Source organism: Sparus aurata, chromosome 12 (genome assembly GCF_900880675.1).
Source record: "Sparus aurata chromosome 12, fSpaAur1.1, whole genome shotgun sequence".
Lineage (NCBI taxonomy): Eukaryota > Metazoa > Chordata > Actinopteri > Spariformes > Sparidae > Sparus > Sparus aurata.
In genome coordinates, this window is record NC_044198.1 from 4894851 (window position 1) to 4917606 (window position 22756).

At 41.3% G+C, this 22756-nt stretch overlaps 1 protein-coding gene across 1 annotated transcript in view; it reads left to right on the forward strand.

Moving 5' to 3' along the window:
• atp8b1 (ATPase phospholipid transporting 8B1) overlaps positions 1 to 22756 on the forward strand; it is a 35913-nt gene that overhangs the window by 10269 nt on the left and 2888 nt on the right. Inside the window, exons 2-27 of the mRNA XM_030436664.1 lie at positions 2233 to 2415; positions 2674 to 2771; positions 6856 to 6969; positions 7077 to 7175; positions 7700 to 7761; positions 7919 to 7991; positions 8624 to 8694; positions 9292 to 9374; positions 10414 to 10572; positions 11474 to 11562; positions 11942 to 12132; positions 12419 to 12503; positions 13309 to 13432; positions 14827 to 14870; positions 15606 to 15762; positions 15990 to 16178; positions 17018 to 17130; positions 17290 to 17454; positions 18084 to 18195; positions 18413 to 18488; positions 18985 to 19117; positions 19685 to 19813; positions 19919 to 20075; positions 20175 to 20398; positions 20822 to 20905; positions 22270 to 22515. Of these exons, the coding sequence (XP_030292524.1) occupies positions 2253 to 2415; positions 2674 to 2771; positions 6856 to 6969; positions 7077 to 7175; positions 7700 to 7761; positions 7919 to 7991; positions 8624 to 8694; positions 9292 to 9374; positions 10414 to 10572; positions 11474 to 11562; positions 11942 to 12132; positions 12419 to 12503; positions 13309 to 13432; positions 14827 to 14870; positions 15606 to 15762; positions 15990 to 16178; positions 17018 to 17130; positions 17290 to 17454; positions 18084 to 18195; positions 18413 to 18488; positions 18985 to 19117; positions 19685 to 19813; positions 19919 to 20075; positions 20175 to 20398; positions 20822 to 20905; positions 22270 to 22515 (3240 nt within the window). The 5' untranslated portion in view covers positions 2233 to 2252. The remainder of the gene's footprint in view (positions 1 to 2232; positions 2416 to 2673; positions 2772 to 6855; positions 6970 to 7076; positions 7176 to 7699; positions 7762 to 7918; positions 7992 to 8623; positions 8695 to 9291; positions 9375 to 10413; positions 10573 to 11473; positions 11563 to 11941; positions 12133 to 12418; positions 12504 to 13308; positions 13433 to 14826; positions 14871 to 15605; positions 15763 to 15989; positions 16179 to 17017; positions 17131 to 17289; positions 17455 to 18083; positions 18196 to 18412; positions 18489 to 18984; positions 19118 to 19684; positions 19814 to 19918; positions 20076 to 20174; positions 20399 to 20821; positions 20906 to 22269; positions 22516 to 22756) is intronic.

Genomic DNA, 22756 nt, shown 5'->3' on the forward strand with positions numbered 1-22756 from the left:
GAAATCCTCTTGGCGTGTCTGATGACCCTCTGTTTTCAGGTGGATTTTGAAGATAAAGAATAATGTTCAACCAACCATAAAATGTTTGCATGAGTGACACCAAAGATGGACTGAATCAGAGGGGGAAATGTATGATTTAATATAGACCCCAGACATACAAATGTCTGTCTGTACTATAAACTATCCCTTCTTTCCAGTCCTGCTGAAGTCCCTGTCTAGTCCTGTTGAGCACTTTCTAGGTGAGTTTGTTCTTGGAAACCAGACTAATGAAGCTGATCAGCTGTGCTAATGGTCTCCTCCGCATCATTAAACATTAAGCTGATGGGAAGTGCCAACCCAAACTTGGCACCTGCTAACCAGGAGCTGTTAGCTGGTTTGTTGCACAGAACCATCTGGAAAGACACTGCTTTTAAGGAAAGGGCAAGCACTTTTAGAAAATACTAGGCAGGTAATTGGACGAACCACCTGTTTAACACTATTACAAGCTAACTTCAACCAGTCAGATCAAGCGCTAGAGAGTGATACCACCAGTTGAGCCAGGTGGTAAATTAAATTCTTCGAAGGCAGTCATGAGGAGAGCAAAAATATTTTCCAAAGCTCATCCTCCGTTGATATATTCTCTCCAGTTCTGATATAACTTGTGCTCTAAGAGCTATCCTGACCTCTTGAAGCGTCCATTGTTTTTCTTTCAAGCAAAAAAGTCGCTTCTGATTGTCACAGCTGAACCACACTTGTAGTTGTCAGGTGTTTCTCAAAAGACAGTGTGATTGGTCCAATGCCAGTGTGTTCTGCCATAAGTGCAGTGTCATCTCGCATGCATCATATTATCAGGAGGTTTGGCAGAAACCTGCCTGTCAAACCTGATGGTAAACTTGAACTGCAGCTTTTTATTTCTGTATCTATTCACAGAGTACTGTAGATTGGAAAAACACAAGAGGTCAAGGTTGATTGTTTTTTTTTTAAGTTTGTTTCTGCATGAATTTCTTGCTGTTAAACATGTCAGGATACATTTTGTTGTTTTAAGTACATTTAAAGTTTCATTTCTTAACATTTTGGACTTTTTACTGTTGTTGCAGCCATCAGTTGACTGCTATATCTTTTCATTAGTGCCTCTTTTCCTTTTTCTGTTTCCTTTGAGGATCTGAGTTTCCTGAGGATTCATTAGTCCATCTACATTGTTTTAGTTATACAAACTCTGCCTAAATTTGTTTTTTGATCCCTTTTCATTTTTTTTGTTCAATTTATACCATTATAGTGTTGGTGAGTGTTGTTGCTATCCAAGGGGGCGTTTCAAGTCCTGGACCTTAGGTTTACTGTATGCTTAATGCTGAAACAACAAAATCCTGTGGGCGTCTGTACACTTCAGTGGAACTGGCCTGTATGATGTATAGGGCAACTGGGATGAGGCAGGTCATTGCTGTTTTAAACTGGGGTACAAGTCTGAACCAAAGTGATAGTGAAGCTTATGCTACACAGAAAAATGTCTGTTGTGTTCCCACTGTAGTATTTATCCATGCTAAATAACATGCATGGCTACTGACCCGTTCTACTCTGCTTGTGATCTGCATTCAAGCCTCTGCCACAAAAGGGTTGAGCATACTGGTTGCTCATTACTACTACTACTACTACTCATTAGTACTACTACTAGTACTAGTAGTTGTTGTTGTTACTTTTTGTCCCCAGCCAAACATAATATATATTAGGATAACACAGACTACCAGTTAAAACTGGGCTATTATTTTTCGGGGAATAATGTTCTGCAGTCCATACTTTGTCATATTTGATTGTTGAATATTGAAAATTATTGAATACAATAATGAAATATAAATGACGAGTTTTAAAATGTTATTTTGGATAAATTTTTTTGTGAAATTAATCGAGTACTAGGGGAAAAAAATAGTTGGGTGCAGCCCTCATGATGTGTGGTCTGACCAATACGAAAGGCAGAAGTGTTTAATGCTAGTTCCAAAACAGCTGGAAGCAAAAAGTCTGCTGCTGTAGTCTCCTTATGGCTGCCGCCAAAGGTTAAGCGGTCACTAAAGTCATCTCCAAAGTTGTAAGGATGCATCCCGGGGAATAATGTCTGTATCAGATTTTGCAGCGGGCAACTCGACAAACCATTATTGCCATCACTAGAACCATTCTTGGATGATCCTGAAAGACTGAGAACCTTCATCAACAAATATTTCACATTCCATTTATTGAACAAAACAAACTGTTCTTCCTTCTTAGAAAAAGCCAGAGGCGCTAAGATGAGTCGGAGGCGAGCAGACTCCCAGGGTTCCCTGGGGCCTGACGATGAGGTCATGCCATATAGTGATGATGAGACGGATGACGAATTAGACGCAAGCTCGGAAGAGGAACTAGAAGAGCCACCAGGAGCCCCGCAACCCCCGGCAGAAGTTAGACCCAGCGGTGAGTGTCTGCAGGAATACTAATAATGATGTTACAGTGATTATTATTTTAATAAATTGGCCCATATTTTAAGACATCTTTCCCCAAGTCCACTAAAAAAGCTTGGTATTGGTTCCATTTTTGTGTACCCACTATGGAGATGGGTCCAGAATGTGTTTAGCCTACCTTAACACAAAGAATGGAACCCGGTGGGTACAGCTGCTCATATATTCTTTAGTTTATATGTTTAGTAAACCTTTTTATGATCTTATTTTTCAGAGATGGGATGGAAGGTGAAGGCAAATGACCGACCTTACCACCACCTGCCAGAGTTCGAGAAAAAAGTTTTCCTGTGTATCAAGAAGAGCAGATACTCTGTAAGTTCAGCTGTTTACATGAAACTGCTTGTTAATGGACTCACCCAAAGGTGCCTTTATCCACCATCCTTGTTGGTCCTGATAGACACTAATCCTGAGCACATAGCTGAGCATAGGTTACACACCCTGGACAAAGAGCAGGATGTGTAACATGTTTTCGATTAGCTATTCAACGTGCTGATTATTTTTAGACTCATCCAGCATCCTCATTGGGATTGATTTCCTACTTCAAGGCTGTCATTGGTTTCACTTCTTTTCTCTAAACAATTAACCTGCAGTAGGGCCGGATCTTTGTGGCTATTTCTATATTATCCAAACATACTATTACTTAGAGAGCCAATGGCAAGGAAGCACTGGCCCAGAGGACTGTGGGTCAAGAAACAGTCATCTCACTAATTGTTAAAAAACTATGAGGGTACAGTCACACAGTTTCCAATGAAGAGGAGTTTAAAAAACAGTCTTACATTCAACTACATTATTACATGCATGTTTGATTTAAAACAAAACCAAGGCGTGTTGTCATTCACTTTGATTTAGTGTTGACTTAGTGACTCCTGCAGAGTCTCAAAATTTTCATAGAAACAAATTTGAACTAGTGGCCTCCTGGAGGAAAGGAAACCAAGCTCAAACTGCTCTCAACCCAAACTGTTTCTGATACTTTGCGGAAAGATTTCAATGGTGCAGCACAACGCTGCTTTGTTTTTTTTGTCTTTTATAAGTCGATCTTAAGTAAAAACTTACTTGCACCTGAGATATCTTTTCATTGTTGGTTATGAACACAACTTAAGCAGTGAACATGAATATATGTGAATATAAATGACTGTACAAAGGGTTGTCAGTGAATTGAACATGACCTTTAAAAAATGAAATAATCTTAACCCACAGCACGTGATTTTTTTGGGTGCTCCGATTGCGTGGGCGCCAATCGCTATCGGGCAAGATGCATTGTGAACAATTTGATCAGTGGGAATTTTAAATGTTCCCACTGATCAGCTGAAATGGAAACATGTGATGTAGGCTACAACACCAACAAGGAAGCCTGTTGTGTTTATTTGACAGTTTTCCTTGTATTTGTTCCTCCTCATGTCATCCGTCTGTTTCTGCTGAGTCATTTCAGACTTCATTAGGGCTCCCTGAGCTGCTGAAACGTCACTTTTGAAATATGTTAAGAGCCATTTATGCTATTACAGCACTCTTCTGTTGTACACTGCTTTCTTGCACGACAGTGTGGATGAAGGGTAAGATGACGTGGAAGCATGTGGATGAATGACAACTAGGTGTGTTGTTGGAGAGCTCATATCCAAATTAGATGATGCTTGTTTAGATTTCTCTACATTTAAAAAACAAACATTTTTATCATTCAGCTTTTGTTGACTTCTATCCTACATTTGAAAAAGAAAAACTATATAATTTAAAGTATTCATTCTATAGTCTAAAGCTCTAGCTGGTTGGTCAAATTATGAATCGCTGGTGTGACAGGGTTTTTTTTTTTTTAGCAGTTGGTGAACAGGGGAGTGTTTTGTTTATGAGCCTTTGTGCCGTCGGTCTTTGTGGAGGCTGAAACCAGATCGTCCAACTGAGCCGAGCTGTATCTGTCCAATGGACACATTAGACGCAGCAAGTCTCAGTGGGACTGAAGTCAGAACGTGTTAAAGATGACTTAAAGAGTGATCCTCTGTAAGTTAGAGTCCTTGATCTAACAAGAAGCTGCTGGAGAGAAGGCGAAGCAGATGATGGATGGTCGACCACCCCTGTTTGTCCTGTAGAATCAAGGCTATAACTGTTCAGAGTTCAGACGGTTATCTATAATGAAAGGCAGCTCTGTCGTGTTACTGATGTCCCCATGAACTGGGCCACTGCCTGCACAGTCAACCAGAACACTGACTGTGAAGTTGGAAACCACTTATTGTCACTAACCAGAATCCATGCCCACATATTCGGGCTGTTTTTTCCAGCTTCAGGCTGGCCCCCTTAAAGCTAGGGTCTGTAATGTTGTTCAGAACACATTTTGTATACTGGGTGAAATAATCCCGTTATCCTGAGAGTAGTCAATACATTATGTATTCAGAAAAAGGAACGAAAATAATCGGACCTCTGTGGCAGCTGCAGGACTGAGAAAAATCTGACCAATCCGTGCTATCCGGCCCGAATAGCACAGATTGGTCAGATGCACGGATTGGTCAGATGCCCTCATGTCTCGTTCTGTCCCTCCCTCCTCTGCGCGTGCACACCTTACATTTCACTGATGCCGGAAATATTCAGCACACTGCACCTCTGCAGAAATACGGAGTTGCAGGAGAAGACGTTCATTTGGTTACAATGGCAGAGCAAATGCAGCCAGCGTTACTTGTAACAGCTCACCCCGCTAAAAAGGCAAGGAAAAGAAAGCCTGAGGCAGAAAAGGCTGCCACGAAAAAGGCTCTGGATAAAGAAAGAAGTCGGAGCGAGTCAACATCGGTGCAGCGTTTGAGCGGTGGAAACAACTGGGGCATGTGAAGGGCTTGAAAAGTGATGCAGAGGTTGCTCTCTTTCTGTTGGACAGGTAATTTTTTGTTTTCTTTTAGGGGGATTTGTTATTTTCATGAAATATGAAAGGTTTGCCAGCTTGGCTATGTTTGTAGCTCGTATTAGCCCGATGCTAACGTTAGCTTCTTTGTGTGTTGTTTTTAACCATGAGAATGGCTAATGAGTCGGCCAATTCCCACTGGATAGGGGTCCGCTGCGTTGTGGCTCCGATCCGGTTTTGCTCCGCCTTCCAGCAGTCCCCACTGGTTGCGGTTTGAATCCGCCAGGGCGCAGTACCGTAGACGGCTAGCCTCACAATGTGTGCTGGTGTCAACACTGAGTGTTTTATTTTGAAAAGTAACCGGATGTACTTTGTTATTTCAGCACTTGACTTCCTGTCTGCTCCCTGCTAAATTCAGCTGAATGCTGCGTCTTGCTCCGGCATCTCCTTCTCCCTTCTGAGTCCCACTAACAGATGCGCGTTCAAGTTTGTGGGGGAGTGGTTTTGGACGGAACACTGACGGGGTGGGGAGGGGGGGTGGAACTTGGAGGAGATGCTACTTTCAAATCTTGCTAGCTCTCTTGCTAGCTCTCCAGGATTGTAGACCCTAGCTTTGAGTTGCAATGAAGGGGAATGTTAATGCTACACTGTCAATAATATTTTAGACTATAGTGTGACCCTGCTTTGTAGGGTTTATGTCCAATGACAAAGCTAGGTCCATAAAGAAACGGTTTGTCCACTTTGGTCAGGATGAACTTAACTGGCCTGCACACCATCCTGATCCCAATCTCTGAGATCAAGTGAAATGCAGACTGGACCGCAGACGGCACAGTTGAGGTGACCCTGTGAAATCAAAGCTCTCAGAACAGACAGAGTTGGTAGGGCTTCAGTGTCTTGCTCAAGGACACTGTGGCAGGGCAAGACTCTCCACTGTGTGGAAACCAGGCTGTGATGGACGGAGTTCAGATGGTTATCCTCTACTGAAACACAGCACTGCCTTAGTACTGACACCATGATAACTGGACTGATACCTGCAGAGGAGTTTTATTTCAACACTCATGTTTGCAGAACTATAAGATGAGTTTCCAGTTGTAGTTTAGTGAGTTTACTGCTAACCGCCACTGTTCATCAATACATCTACAGAGCAAAGCATTTTTGGCATTTGTTGACAGCAGATCAGTTTGACTCACAAGAGACTCATTTAAAAAAAGTCCAGAGTCCAGGAGAGTCAAAAGATGATATCTTTCCTTTCCCATAATGCAACTTAATAGTCTTTTGGTTAGACCCTCCTTGCCTAGTGAGTACTTGCGCCTTTCAAACAAGTGTGTAAAACTGACTTTCTGTTATACATCTGTTGTCTCCAAGCACAAGCTGAGGTAACCCAAATGACATCGCTATGACATCATCAGGGTTATTTTCTCAGAAGCTCTTTCAGAGTCACAGGTTGAATATTGCTAACGAACAATAAACTGACCCTGATCTTGGAAATCACGGGAGTGCCTCTCTGCACTTTAACAGCACAGGACCAAGTGCTAACTGACCTCGCACTTATCATTGGCTGCTTTGTGTTTCCCGCAGGGAAACGCAATCAAGACGTACAAGTACAACGTCCTCACCTTCATCCCCCTGAATCTGTACGAACAGTTCAAGAGAGTTGCAAACCTCTATTTCCTGGCTCTGCTCATCCTACAGGTACATCAAAAATATATGACAATCTGTCTTCTGGTTTACAGTGGTTCAAAAAAGGAGCAAGAAGTGACCTAATATTTATTTATTTATTTATTTATTTATTTATTTAGATTATTCCAGACATTTCCACCCTGCCCTGGTACACCACGCTGATTCCTCTGGTGGTGGTGCTGGGAGTCACTGCCATCAAAGACCTGGTGGACGACCTGGTAAGACACGCACACAAGTTTTCTTGTGCAGTGAAAGGATGTAACATTACAATCTCAATACAGCTTTGGAGGCTGATTCCTGTTCATTCATTTACATTTAGGGCATTTAGCAGATGGTTTTGTCTAAAGCGACTTACAATAAGTCGCCGTCATTCCTTTCAAAGTTGTTCAGTTGCACAAACAAGCTTGACTACCCAGGTATTAAAATACCTGGATCTGCATTGTGGGGTCCATAGAGCGTATGCACTGCAGACCTCCGCCGACTGAGCTGGCTAACTTAGAGTTTAGCCCCCCGGCTAACTTGAATGAAGATAAAATGACTGAATGTTGTTCATGGGAGAGGGATCATGTGTGAGCCCAGCAGCAGTCTACACAGCCATGTAGCCAGAGTGCTGAAGCCATGTCCCCGGTGCTACACAGAGCAGTGTTTGCTGTTCATTTAGCACAGCACAGTGTCATGGGATTTTACATTAAGTATTATGTTATCTTGTTTGCATTGCCTTTTCAATTTTTCTTGCATTTAGGCACGTCACAGGATGGACAAAGAGATCAACAACAGGAAGTGTGACGTGCTGCAGGACGGCAGGTCAGAGCAAAAATAATCTTCTCTTAGTTAGTAGGAAGATATTCACCAGTTTTTAAATCTGACACAATTTCGATAAATCCAACTTTCTTGAAAGTCATGAAAAAGCGATGACAACACAGATGTATAAAACCTCGGATGGGTCCTCTGTCTGCTTCAGGTTTCAGTCGTCAAAGTGGAGGAACATCGAGGTTGGAGATGTGGTCCGTCTGAGGAAGAATGACTTTATTCCGGTGAGATGAGCACACTTAATGCTGGGCTGTGTTTACAGTTACTTGGCTGACTGACTGACACACATTGACAGATTAAATGTGTTTATGTGACTTCATACCATTTCACACTGACCCAATAGTGTACATTGAAAGAATGAGAAAAGTCTCTTAAGTAATCAACTAAATGCAGAGACGACACAGGACAGAGATTAAAAATAAGTCTTCTTCCACTTCTCCTTCTTCTCCTTCACAATGACACAATGATAAAGAACAGTTCTAAATGATCAAATACTATTTTGTAGTTGATGAAGTCAAAAGTTGTGTTAGGAACCAGAATTTAAAATTGATTACCTGCATCTATTGGCAAGAGAAGATCAGCTGTGATTTTCATTATCAGTTTCTATACTCTGAAGATGTTGAAACACAGATATAAAATAATTAAAAAGTGTTTAAATAAATATTTAGAAATGCTTAATTGATCATTTAATTATAGAATTAACTGAATAATTTTTGGGAGACTGGGACAGTTGTTGCTATTGCAGAGCAACTACTGATCTAGTTTTGAAGACAGAAAGACACTAGAAGCAGATTTTGTTCCAGGTTTGAGTGTTAAATGCAAATTTTTGATATGAATACTTGTTTCTTGTCCTCAGGCTGACATCCTGCTGTTATCTAGCTCCAACCCAAACAGCCTGTGTTATGTAGAAACAGCAGAGCTCGACGGGTAAGGCTCTTTAACTTTCTGCCATGTTCCACTGTTGTTCCCACTTGGTTCTGAACTGTAGTGTCTGAATTGATCTGTTGACAAATGGAATACATTTTGTGTAGCGTGACAGCTGGAGCAGTGCTCTTTACTCCCATAAGTTTTTTGTTTGATCTGTCATTTCTCAAGAGGTCCGTCAACAAATTAATCATTGATAAGAGGAGACCAAATGTGTACGGAGCTTTTGCCAAGACTTAACCTTAGCCAAGCACAGCCATGTGACCAGTGTGACTGAGTGTTCTGCGATTAAATGAGAAAACGCCTTTAACTCAAACAGACAGGCCTGCACGGCTGTCTGTAATGGAGGTATTTGACTGTCAAAGGCAGATAATCTGATAGATCATTATCATGTTTTGTAGAGCTTTGTGGCATGAAACTAACATCAAAGAATGATCACAAAATTATTTTATTTTTATTTATTTCATTTCTGTAGTGGAGTCTCCAAGATTATCATACAAGTGTATTTTTACAACCGAGGTGACAACATAGATCTTGTGATTCTGCCTTCCTTTGGTCTTGGTTTTTCAGTTCTTTTTATGTGTTACTTTTCCTCTGCAGAGAGACTAACCTGAAATTTAAGTTGGGACTACGAGTGACCGATGAGCAGCTGCAGGAGGAACGTCAGCTGGCTGAGTTTGATGGTGAGCTTGGTTCTCATTACAAGCCAAGTTTATTCCAAGAAACCTCAAATACTTTTTATCACTCAAACGGACTCAAAAGAGCACAAAAGCCTTTTTTTAAAAAAACTTTACAATTAAAATTTTAAATCTAAATGATTGTAAAAATATATTTAATAAAAAGATACTTAGTTTATTGGGGAGAGTAGTACACATAACGGTACTTCAAGAACTTGTTGACATTATCTTCTATTACACCAGGAGAGAACGTAGTTACGGGACAGTGAATAAAAGACAATCACACCCTCACTCTGATAATGGCAGAAGTCGAAGATAAGAATTATGAAGTTTGTTTGTGTTTGCATTATGCAGTTTGTATGACGCGATCTGCCAGAGAACACTGGTGTGTTTTCTAACTTTGATACTCCAGTTTTCAGTCAAAATTTTCTCATTTTTCAGGCAGTTCTAATTTTGTATTTTGACAATTAAGAAGTTAGTTTTTTAGTTTGAGATATTTGTGATAAGTAAGTAAACTTTTATGGGCCTTTTCATGGCTTTATTTTGATAGGACAGGTATTGAGTGACAGGAAACGGAGAGGGGGGAATGACTTTCAGCAAAGGGCCACAGGTTGGGATCGAACCGTGGGCCACTACAGCAAGGACACAGCCACTGTACATGGGCTGCTCTACCGATTGAGCTTCTTGGGCGCCCCGACACAGTTGACTTTTAAATATACACTGTTTCACAATTATTTCTTCTCTGTAATGATGCAAATGGGGGGGGGGGGGGGGGGGGGGGAGACTTTTAAAAATGGCCGTAGTGTTAAGGGACAGTCCACTGTAGCCGAAAGGACGTGGGTGTGCTGTGGCAGACGGGACTGAAAGAAGAAAGCTCTGTGTGCAGGCGATATGGAGAGGAGTTTAACATTATTCTTTTATATAAACTGCCAACATTTTAGTGATACAAAGCTGGTTAAAAATAGGCGAAGTTCCCGTTTAAGGAATTGTTTTGACTTTTGGACCTAAGATAAAGTCCTCCCCGTGTCCTTCCTCTCTCCTGAAGCTCTGATCGAGTGTGAGGAGCCCAACAACCGCCTGGATAAGTTCATAGGAACGATGCTGTGGCAGAGTGAGCGCTACCCTCTGGATCTGGATAACATGCTGCTCCGAGGCTGCAAAGTCAGGAACACTGAGGAGTGTCACGGACTGGTCATCTTCGCAGGTGTGAACCCTTGAGTCCCATCACTGCAAAACTCCAAACTGTACTCGCAATGCATGTTGAAGATATGGATAAACAACATTGTTTTGTCGTACTGATGCATGGCTCTAATTTAGTTGATTGCATAGTAATCGCTTTAAGAAAATGTTTACAGATGTATTTAACGTAACCAATCATTTTAAATCTCATTTAAAGTTCATCTTTATGTGTGGAGGAAAAAACTTGGATATGGATAAGGTGACGCCTGATGCATAAGAAATCTGAACCGATCAGTCAGTTAATGAACAACTGATTAACCAAAAAATGAATCCCGAGCAATTCTGATAAATTATTACATTTTTTTTTTTTTTTTTTTTTTTTTTTTAAAGATTTTTTGGCATAGACGCCTTTATTATGCAGTAGACAGATAGGAAATATGGGAGAGAGAGGGGGATGTGACATGCAGCAAAGGACCTCCGGCCGGAACCGAACCGGGGTCGGCTGCATTTATGGCATGCGCTCTAACCGCTCGACCACCTGCGCGCCAAATTATTACATTTTTTGATTAATTTTTTAAGCAAAACATGGCCAACCCTCTCTGGTCTCTCCACTGTGAGGTTCTGCTGTGTTACTTTGTCTGACGTGTTAGAGAAGTAAATATCTCTGCGGTTTGGTTTGTTTGTCAGACGAAAGAAGTCATTCGAGGACTTCTTATTGGACATTTATCATCAGCCTCTCACATTTTAAATCTATCAAGTTGAAAAAATAAGCTAAATGTCCGTTGCTGTCCTAATCAACATTCATTACTCATCGGTACCAAATTACATTTCATTAGTTAATTGTTTAGAGTCTTAATGATGAATGATGACTAATAATGACTGATGGCAATGGCTAGTCTTCACCATTGTGTTATATGTCGTCACAGGAGCCGACACCAAAATCATGAGGAACGGTGGGAAGACGAGGTTCAAGAGGACCAAAATCGACGAGCTGATGAACTACATGGTTTACACAGTAAGTCTGACATTCTCACATGCGTTATTGTTTTGTCTTGTCACCTTTCATCCTCTCATCATACACAAACCCCGAACCCTGATTCTAAAGGAGCTGGGACGGGATAGAACATGCAATTTGATGGTAGCGAGACATTTTTAACAAGTTGGCACAGTGGCAATGAAAGACTTGTTAAATGCTCAAAAAAACACCTGAACATTCCACAGGTAGACGGGTTCATTTGTAGCAGGTGATGGTGTGATGATTTGGTATGAAAGGGGCATCATTGAAAAGATGGTTCTACATGCGCTCAGGAACACTTCATGACACTGTTGTTTGCCATTCATGACATTGCTCTATTGTATTGTATATCTGTTTCTTCGGTTCTCCCTCCTCTCAGATCTTTGCACTGCTGATCCTGGTGGCGGCAGGTCTGGCCATCGGTCACTCCTTCTGGTACGAAGAGATCGGCTCCAACGCCTGGTATCTGTACGACGGCAAAGACCAGAGCGCCTCCTACCGAGGCTTCCTCAGCTTCTGGGGATACATCATCGTCCTCAACACAATGGTGCCCATTTCACTCTATGTCAGGTCAGTAAAACCACACCCACACATTCAGCCTTTCTGTTCCTGCCCATCTTGTTTTTATTGTGCCTCCGAGCCAGCGATGGCTGTGGCGGGAGGTATCATGTTTTATGGCTTTGAGAATGCAATGGTGCTTTGTTCTGGCAGTTTGGAAAACATGTTTCAGGATTTTTCACGTTGCAGCTTTAAACTTTTAACAAATCAACTCAGAACAGAACAGCTTTATGTGGTCACAGTTTGGGTTTGAGAAAATGAATCTTGTTCCTCTCATGTCTGTCTGCTGTGTGCTCAGTGTGGAGGTGATTCGTCTGGGCCAGAGTAAGTTCATCAACTGGGACCTGCAGATGTATTTTGCAGAGAAAGACACACCGGCTAAGGTACATTAGCACTCCTGTCACATTTCTTTTTAGAGTCCTTATAATGTTTGAATATTTAGACCGTCACCAGGAAATAATCAGTATCTAAAAACACATGACCACATTTGGAATTCTTTGGTTTCTGATCACTCAAACGTTTTGGATCATATGCGCCTGTCAGTGAGACTTTCTGATGTGCTGTTGAAATTGCTTCCAGCTAAAGACAGACAACAAGTGTTAGAACAGCATAATGATAATCTCTGTTCACTGATGAGCATGAACAATTATAGAGTATATTCTGCAGCAGGAAGTGGTTATGCTGCAGCCCATATTTTTTGAGCTAGCATAGAATTCTGGCCATTTCTTACGAATTACACCTTTTAAGTCATTATTATTTATTATTATTATACTATTTCTGTATTACAAAATAGTTCATTTCATAATCAACAGTTTGTTTTTTCCTTCTAGTTGAGAAAATCAATAGAAAAATCTTTTTTTAACCCTGCTCTGTCAAAAGAAGCAGAACTCACAGTCCACTTGATGGCTGTTTTCAGGGCTTTTACTGTATTTCTGGGTATTCATTAGCAAATTGAGTGTTTCTGTATATTCAGTTTTTTGTAATCATGCAACCAAAATTCAATACTGAGTACATGTAATGACAACTGAAGTGCACTTGCTGATGAAGACTATGGGATGCAGTTTAAAGTTTCAGTAAAAGCTGGTAAGAGGGTCCTGAGATGAAAATAATTGCTCAAGCTAACTTTCTTCGCTCTTTAAACCGTCCAGATCCAAACATTCCATTCAGTCAGCTCTCTTCCCTGTGCAGGCTCGAACCACCACCCTGAACGAGCAGCTCGGTCAGATCGAGTACATCTTCTCCGACAAGACGGGAACTTTGACGCAGAACGTCATGCAGTTCAAGAAGTGCACCATCGCTGGACGCAGCTACGGTACTGATCTGCTTTGTTGCTCTCGAGCATTAAGAGAGAGATACATGTGCGTCTGGGAACTGGGACTGTAACCCTGACAGTATTGGTACCTTGCTCAGAGGTGTTGAACTGTGGCCTTGCTCGGGGGAATTCACCCTCTCACTTTCATAAAATAACCCGTGAGTGGAAATGGAAAGATATAGGGAGGGAAACCAGCAAGATGTAGCTGTGGCGGTAAAGACAAACACAGACAGTGAGAGGGTGACACCTGCTGCTTTTTATTTGCGATGATGACCATCTTCTTGATACCAAAAATGTTGATGGCACACATGAATATGGAGGATTTTACATCGGATGTTCTACACACATGTCCAGTGTCGGCAGGAATAACGTGTTTAGTGTTTTATCTTTGCCTGTACCTACTGGAAAAGGTTGTGTTATCAGAAGGATGAAAAATGGGCCTTTAATGATCCCTGGTGCCCTGAAGCAGGAAGAAGTGGAATTTAGATAAGAGCTGAACAAACATATCAAGGCAGGTTGAAAAGTTTGCAAATGGCTTCACTTTGTTACCGACTGATGCTGCTACAAAAGTGCTTTGCAAAGGAAAAGGAAAAAATGCAGAACAGCCACTGCTGCTCAGAGCAGGTATGAAAAATCATGTAAAACTTCAGGTAAATCAGCAGCAGATAGAAATAAACAAATACAATGAGAGCAAACACACGGCGAGGCAACACTCAAAACAAAGATCTGAATCAAAGAGTCAGATTCTGCTTCAAAATATAATATTGATAAATGTTCAGCATTAATGACCAGATCTTTGTTATGTATAATATATGATTTTGTACAAGGTAACAGTGTGTTTCATTTGGTCGCCTGTCACCGTAACTTCCAGGAGAGAGTCGGAGAGCGAGGAGGGAAGTCTGCGCACACGACTGAACATGACTTGAATTAAACTGTAAAACAACTGCAAGCATTTGTCACGGAGACAGACTTTCATCACCACGGGACCTTATTTCAGAAAATATGAATGCAGTAGTGAGAGAAAGAGAGATGTCATGGATTACACATGTCTGGCAATTTAAAAAGATAATTTTTCAACTTGTAAAATAAACTGTTTAACTATAGAACTGTGAGAATATCTAATCAGAGAGATTAAACAGCCAGTATATATTAGCTAGCTCACGTGACTGATGACGAAGTGTAGTTCATGAAACAGTTTAAACAATGTCAACAAATGATTCGTCCAAGCACCAAAAATATTTCCCCGCAATCACGTCCCATGGTGAACACTGGAAGGGACGTCATCTCTCTTTGAAGACAAAAACTCCCATGATGCCATGCTACTGATTTGTTTATTTTGCTACCATGCATTTGTGTATTTTTATACGTATTAGTTCTTGTTCTCCTCTGCACAGGTGAACCAACCACAGCTGAAGGAGTGGTGCTGGACCGAGGAAGGGTAAGACGTCAAATACACTTAACTTTAGGAGACATAAGATGATTCATTTATAATACGAGCCGTTGGCTAAGATTCAGTGATTGTTTGATTTTGAAAGAGAAAGGCCAAATTACATTTGATTCTAAACATGTGAAAGTTGACCTTTTCTCTAAATTCTAAGCTGCTCAAAGAAGCACATTTCCAGATTCATATGATGCCACCCATATCCAGAATGAACACGTTAACTCAGGGTTCGTACGGGTGCTTGAAATCCTTGAAAGTACTTGAATTTCAGTGTTGTGTTTTCAAGGTCTGAAAAGTGCTTGGATTTTAGTTTAAGTGCTTGAAAGTGCTTGACATTATAACTCTGTGTCTTTCACAAAATTGGGATCAGACTGGATAACTAATTTCTGAAGTTTTTGCTATTATGAAACATAATTTTAGATGTTTACAGCATAATACAGTGTACATAATTGTGATAAAAAGTGAAGAAAAAATAATGAGTTTGTATATTCCTGTAGATACGTATTTTACTCCAGCAATAAGGTGCTGGAAATCTTAAAAATGACCCTTAAAAGTGCTTGAAAAGTGCTTGAATTTGACCTTGAAAAATGAGTACGAACCCTGTTAACTGGACAATATTAAAACAGGTGATTTGTTATCTGAAGTATCACATCAGCAGTGTCTCCAGAATCATTGCAGATCATTTCTGCTGTAGTCCTTTAAACCATTTTTTTTTGTTTTGCCTATTTCTAGCCGGTAGACTGGAGCTGGAACCAGCACGCCGACAGAAAGTTCGAGTTCATGGATCATTCCCTCGTTGCCATCATCCGATCCAAGAAGGACAAAGATGTTACAGAGTTCTTCAAGCTGCTCTCGCTCTGCCACACAGTCATGGTGGAGAACAAAGACGGTAACCCTAAAATCCTCATTTGAAAAATAAGAAAGGAGAAGAAGCCTGAGTGGAGCTGAGGTGTGTCAACCAGGGTTGACTGTCACAGGCTGCGGTACCTCTGTTATTCCAAACATGCCCTAAAAAAAACTCATTTGTATCAAATTCATAGAAAGGTGTATTGGTATAAAACTGCAGACACTGAATTAGACATGACCTGAATGTATGGGTTCTTGCCTTTCTCTCAGGTGAACTGGTGTACCAGGCTGCCTCTCCTGATGAGGGCGCCCTGGTGACGGCCGCGAGGAACTTCGGCTACGTGTTTCTGTCTCGCACGCAGGACACCATCAGCATCAAGGAGATGGATCACGAGACAACCTACGAAATGTTGGCCCTGCTCGACTTCAACTCGGACCGCAAGCGCATGTCTATCATCTGTACGAGTGCACAGACACACACACACACACACACACACACACACACACACACACACACACACACACACACACAGACACACACGTCATCACTGGTCATGTTGTTGTATAGTAGTTGTACGAGAAGATCAGTTCACATAAAAATCCAAAGTTAAAATGTTTCATAAAAACTAAATAAAAAAACAAAACATTTGAATGAAATATGAAGTTAGTCGTTTATTTTTATTACTGTTACTCCTTTATTACTTTAAAGCAACTTTTATGTAACATTTTAACCTTAAAATAACAACTTGAAAATCATGTTGATGGTACAGTGTCTGGTGACAGGGTGACTGACGTCTCCGTCTCAGCTACTCCGCCCCCAATCACTTGATTCTGCTCTATGAAACTTCAGTGAGAGGGCAGGATCACAGCGTAAAAATACATGTTAACTTCAACATTTACATTTCAACACCTTAAGGTGTTGTGATGGAATTAGTTTTGTTTGTAGGTAGCACCCACATTTCATCCGACAAATTGTTACAGACCTGGGATTTTTGTATTTAGGATAGTGGTGTTGCACTCAGAAACTGTGTGAGGGAGCGCCGCATCGCTTTAAATGTCAAAGACGACCAGTAATTGATCCTGCAGCACAAACATTTTGTTTAATAGTGCCTGAGGGGAAGGTGTGTATGACAGTGCCAACCAGCAGACAGACGTATAAAGACTTGATTAGAACTTGAGAAACAAAGTTTGGAACTGGTCTGGAGATGACCGAAGAATTCATAGCCAAAGGTCAGGACTACTGAAACAATGACTTTCCCTCCTCTGACCCTCTGTGCTTCTGTCTGTCTCTCTTTCAGTGAAGTTTCCTGATGGTCGTGTTCGTCTCTACTGTAAAGGAGCCGACACCGTCATCTATGAACGACTTTCCCCCAACTCCAGACACAAAGAAACTACCCAGACTGCCTTGGATGTGAGTTTTTGGGGCTTTATTCTTACTTGTACTGTTGTGTTTTTGCTGCTGCGTTCTGTCTCCGCATGGCTCTACTGTTTGTACAAACAGTGACATGTATGTACAGAGCTGTTCCTCCTGTTTCTGTGGAAGCAAACAATCTGTGTTTTTGTGCTTCAGGAATTTGCCAATGCGACCCTGCGCACGCTGTGCTTGTGCTACAAGGACATCAGTGCGGACGAGTACGCAGCCTGGTCAAGGAAACACAAAGACGCCCAGGTGGCCATGGTGGACAGAGACGCAGCCCTCGACCGCGTGTATGAGGAGATCGAGAGCAACCTCATGGTGAGAAGAAACTAAAAAACGTTTTCACGCTTCAACCGGCGATGGACACGTTTTTAGTTTTAATATTTGTTATGAATAAATGTTGATTGCGCAATGTAATGGTTATAGAATAATCCATCAGTGTTTCAGTAGCTTCCCTGCATACATATCTGACTGGCTGTCCGGTCACACTGGCAGCCTGGCACCTTTTTCCATCTACATTCACGGTTCCATCTTAGAGTAAATAAATGAATAAACTCACGTTTTGCCGTGTGTCGTGGGTAGTTGGAACTCCAAGGAAAGTGAAAACGATCCAGTTATATTTGTGAGAGCTGCACCAACAGTAATACCACTTCGAAACACTTGAGAGGAGAAAGTTGTTCAGTTGTTTCCACTTTCACAACACTGGGCACTTAACAGCACTGACATCTACTGATATACAGGATTTAATAGGAGAAAAGGAGTAGAAGGACAAAACTTGAATCTGGAAATGACTGTCAAAATTATAAAACAAACAAAAAACAACAGCAGCAAATGTTTAAAAGCCAACTGAAAAGCAGTGTGAAATTCTGTACTATTAACTGAAAGTCCGTAAAAGTTAAAAACATTGACCCTGAGCTGTAACTAAGCACCTGTATCTCTCTGTCCAGCTGATTGGGGCGACAGCCATCGAGGACAAATTGCAGGACGGAGTGCCAGAGACCATCGCCACACTGGCCAAGGCCGACATCAAGATCTGGGTCCTGACTGGAGATAAGAAAGGTACTTCAGAGTCATACTGTTAATCCACCTGCACTAAGAAGAACCAATATGTTTGGCACTGATATTGAAAAAAAACAAACAGTGGTTTAATTATGTTTTAAGTTTGCATCTCTCTACATTTAAGTAGATACATCTTAAAAAAAAAACACACTCTCCTGCTGCTGTAACAGAATGTTTTTTCTTCTCACTTTGAATGCCTTTTTATATTTCTCCCCAGAAACGGCAGAGAATATCGGATATTCTTGTTCACTTTTGACAGACGACATGCAGATCCACTACGGAGAAGACGTCAAGTGAGTCTCACGGCTCTTAAGATTTTAATTTTCGTGTTATGCCGCCAAAGTTTTTTTTTCTTCTTCCATCTGTGTAATTTTAGGAAATAATATAGAGCACATTATTTTTCATACAAATGTAAAGTTGATCAGTATTGACCAAGTTATTACAGCGACCATTTTCCTCTGACATCACACTCAGGGTAGAAAGCTCAGATGTCTCACTGCTGTGTTCTAGATCGCGGTCCTATACATGTATTAAATCTGACAAAAGTCGTTATCATTTCACTCCTTCATGATTGATCAGCAACTGTAAAGACAATGAATAGTCAAAATTAGGAGGGACATCAGACATATTTGATACCCATGAGCTGCTGTTGAATAACCGTTAATATTAGCATTTAACCACTTACTTGACAATATTATCATTTGATGGTAGGACACACTACAGTAGGGAAGTTGTAAATGTAATTTTGAAATGTAAGTCTAAGAGTGTCTGTTGTTCCTGTGTCTCCAGTGATAAGCTGAGGATTCGTCAGACCCAGAGGAGACACGAGCCTCCAGCTGCCCGTTTAGGCAAAAAGAAACCTGTGCAGCCGTTCTTCCCGGAACCAGGCAAAAACGCTCTCATCATCACTGGAGGCTGGCTGGTAGGTTCCATCAGCACTGTTTTTAACATCATGACAAATGATCAATTTTTTTGTTTTGTTTGTTTTTTTATCATATTTGGAAATTCGGCCCTGTTGAAAAAGATCATCGGGGTTCGTAAGGGTGCTTGAAATCCTTGAAAGTGCTTGAATTTCAATGTTGTGTTTTCAAGGTCTGAAAAGTGCTTGGATTTTAGTTTAAGTGCTTGAAAGTGCTTGACATTATAACTCTGTGTCTTTTACAAAATTGGGATCAGACTGGATAATTAATTTCTGAAGTTTTTGCTATTATAGAATATAATTTTAGATGTTTACAGCATAATACAATGTACATAATTGTGATAAAAAGTGAAGAAAAAAATCACAAGTGTATATATATTCCTTTAGATACGTATTTTACCCCACCAGTAAGGTGCTGGAAAATCTTAAAAATGACCCTTAAAAGTGCTTGAAAAGTGCTTGAATTTGACCTTGAAAAATGTGTACGAACCCTGGATCATCCTTAATCCTCATTTTACCACCAGTCAACATGGTAGACTGTGCTGATTCATTCTGCTTGGATTTTCTCAGAATGAGATTCTGTATGAAAAGAAGAAGAAGCGCCGTCGCCTGCGTCTCCGACGTCTGGGAAAACGACCGCCTCCCAGCACCCCTCAGGACGGACAGCCCATGGACGACTTGGAGAAGGAGATGAGACAGGTACAATGAAATTAATTAAACATTTAAAAAAAAAAAGTATAAAAGTGAGATTTGATTGTGTCGACTGTTTTAAGTAATAACAAAGATGGTAATATGTCTCTACAGATTGACTTTGTGGACATGGCCTGTGAGTGCGAGGCAGTCATCTGCTGTCGCGTCACACCCAAGCAGAAGGCTAACGTTGTCAGTTTGGTGAAGAAGTACAAGAAAGCTGTGACACTGTCTATCGGAGACGGAGCCAACGACGTCAACATGATCAAGAGTGAGGACATGAGTGTTCTCGGCCCGCGTTAAAGGACACATTTTCTTTAGCATGTTCCAATGATCCTAGTTTAAACCTCCCTGTCTTCTGTCCCTCCAGCTGCGGACATCGGTGTTGGTATCAGCGGCCAGGAGGGGATGCAGGCCGTCATGTCCAGCGACTACGCCTTCGCTCAGTTCCGTTACCTGGAGCGCCTCCTGCTGGTGCACGGCCGCTGGTCCTACATCCGAATGTGCAAGTTCCTGCGCTACTTCTTCTTCAAGAACTTCGCCTTCACACTGGTCCACTTCTGGTACTCCTTCTTCAGCGGATACTCCTCACAGGTCAGCAGCACAGCAGCGTGCTAATGCCGAGCACTTTATCAACACTATCTCGCTGCTGCTGTTTACATCCACCCGACGCAAATTCACTACTTTTTTTCATGAGAAATAAACCACCTAGAAGACATGGTTAATGTGATTGTTGAGGTGCCAGGGGCCAATGGAACAGCCCTCTGTGCTCCTACTGGTCAACTTCACTGAACAGTTGTACAAGCTGTCAAATGAAGTTTGAAGAAGTCAAAACAGTTTTAACATGAAAGTCTTTCTGTCCGGATGTGAGACATCCTAGATGCTGCGTTATTTGTCCTCCACTATGACTATAACTCACCCCAACACTCAGTTTGCCCCCAATGATATCATGTGGCCTTATCCCAGCATACATCGGTTTACTTTCCATACTGAGTAATTGTTTCTTCTCCTCTGCAGGTTGCCTACGAAGACTGGTTCATCACTCTGTACAATCTCTGCTACAGCAGCTTACCTGTTCTACTAGTTGGACTTCTTGACCAGGTAAAAACCGGCATATAGTATTTTTTGCATAAGTTTCAGTCCAAAATATCCACATGCCTGTTCTTAAACTGGATATAATAAATAGCAAAGGCTTTACTTAATGAAGTTGAAACTGTACAGGTTGATCTGAAAGTTAATGTATATTATACCATGGTCTGGGGGAATACTCGATTCTGATTGGCTGCAGGGTGTCCATTAGCCCCTGATATATGGACACCTCCTAAGTAGTTCCAGTCAAATTGACTGTTCACCGCTGTAAATTAATGCGCTAGCTGGCGTATCAAATCTGAATATTTTATTTCCAGCACTGAGTTCAGTCTGTCAGTCCTTCAGTGTCTTATCCTCTGTAGCACACAAGCTGCGGAAAGTACACTTCCCCTCTAAACTTACTGATACGCGAATAATCTCACATCCTGTTCGCTGTTCAGCTCTCTGCTTCAGGCTGCGGCCACAGTAACGTGGCCGCAGCCTGAAAATGAAAATCTTGATATTGTTTTTGGGACAATGACATGACTGGATAGCTAGCTAGTCTTGTTGTTAAACATACTGTCACATTATATTTACTGTTTGTCAACCATACGCAATGTTATAGACTTTGAATCTTGCTAGCATAACGTTAGCTTTCTGGCTCATCGCTGAGTTGACTAGAATATCTCCCGTTGCCAAGTCGTATCTGTGATCCGTCCTATTTACTGGAGGAGTGTGTTTACAGTGTTTCCGTTGCATAAGAACCTTACGGGAGGGTAATGATTGTTCCAGGTATTAGACAAACCCTCAGGCGTTACCAGGGAAACTTAGTTGGCTTGTGAAAAACTTGATATTTTGATTGTAAAACGCATGAAAATATAAATGAATGGTGTTAATTTCTTTTCTTTGGCAAGTGACCATGGTATAAGCGGGATAATGCCCTTCGAGGTGTCCATAAACAGGAATTAATGGACTTCGCGGAGGCGTCGTCCATTAATTCCTGTTTATGGACACCTCGTCGGGCATTATCCCTTACATATAGTAGCCAAGACTCAGGTGTGATTAAAAAATAAAGGCTTATTGCACTTCTCAGGTTTGAAACATATGTTCTACAGATTTAATAACTTATACTCAAATATTGCCTTATTCTTTGACTATCTTTATTGTCCTGCTATTTTAAAGTGTGCTATGAATGTATCCTGAATTTCTACCGTCTTTATTGTCACGTTATTTGTTTAAAAAAAAAGAGTAAAATAAAAGTCATCCAGAATTCTGTTAACTGATCCCTCCTCCTCTTCTTCCTCCTCCTCCTCTTCCTCCTCTTCTTCTTCCTCCTCCTCCTCCTCCTCCTCCTCCTCCTCCTCCTCCTCCTCCTCCTCCTCTTATTCTCACTTCAGGATGTTAATGACAAACTGAGTCTGAAATTCCCCAAGCTCTACCTGCCTGGCCAGCAGGGGTCAATGTTCAACTACAAGAACTTTTTCATCAGCTTGTTCCACGGCATCTTCGTCTCGCTCATCATCTTCTTCATCCCTTACGGAGCCTTCCTTCAGACCATGGGGCAAGACGGAGAAGCCCCCTCCGACTACCAGTCCTTGGCTGTCGTCACAGCCTCGTCACTCATTTTTACTGTCAACCTGCAGGTCAGTCGCACACAAGTATTTAGTTTTTAGTTTCTATTTTCAGAGGGATATTTGCAGCCCTATCAGGCATGTTAAAAATCACAAGACGAGAACATGTTAATATGCTAACATTAACATGCTGATTTGAATGTGCTATAATTGAAGCTTGGATTCAACAAGGCTTGATGTTTTGGAAGTGTAATCTCTTTCAGTAATGATAAAAAGAAATATCAACAATTGTTCTGAATTTTCAAAGGAAGCA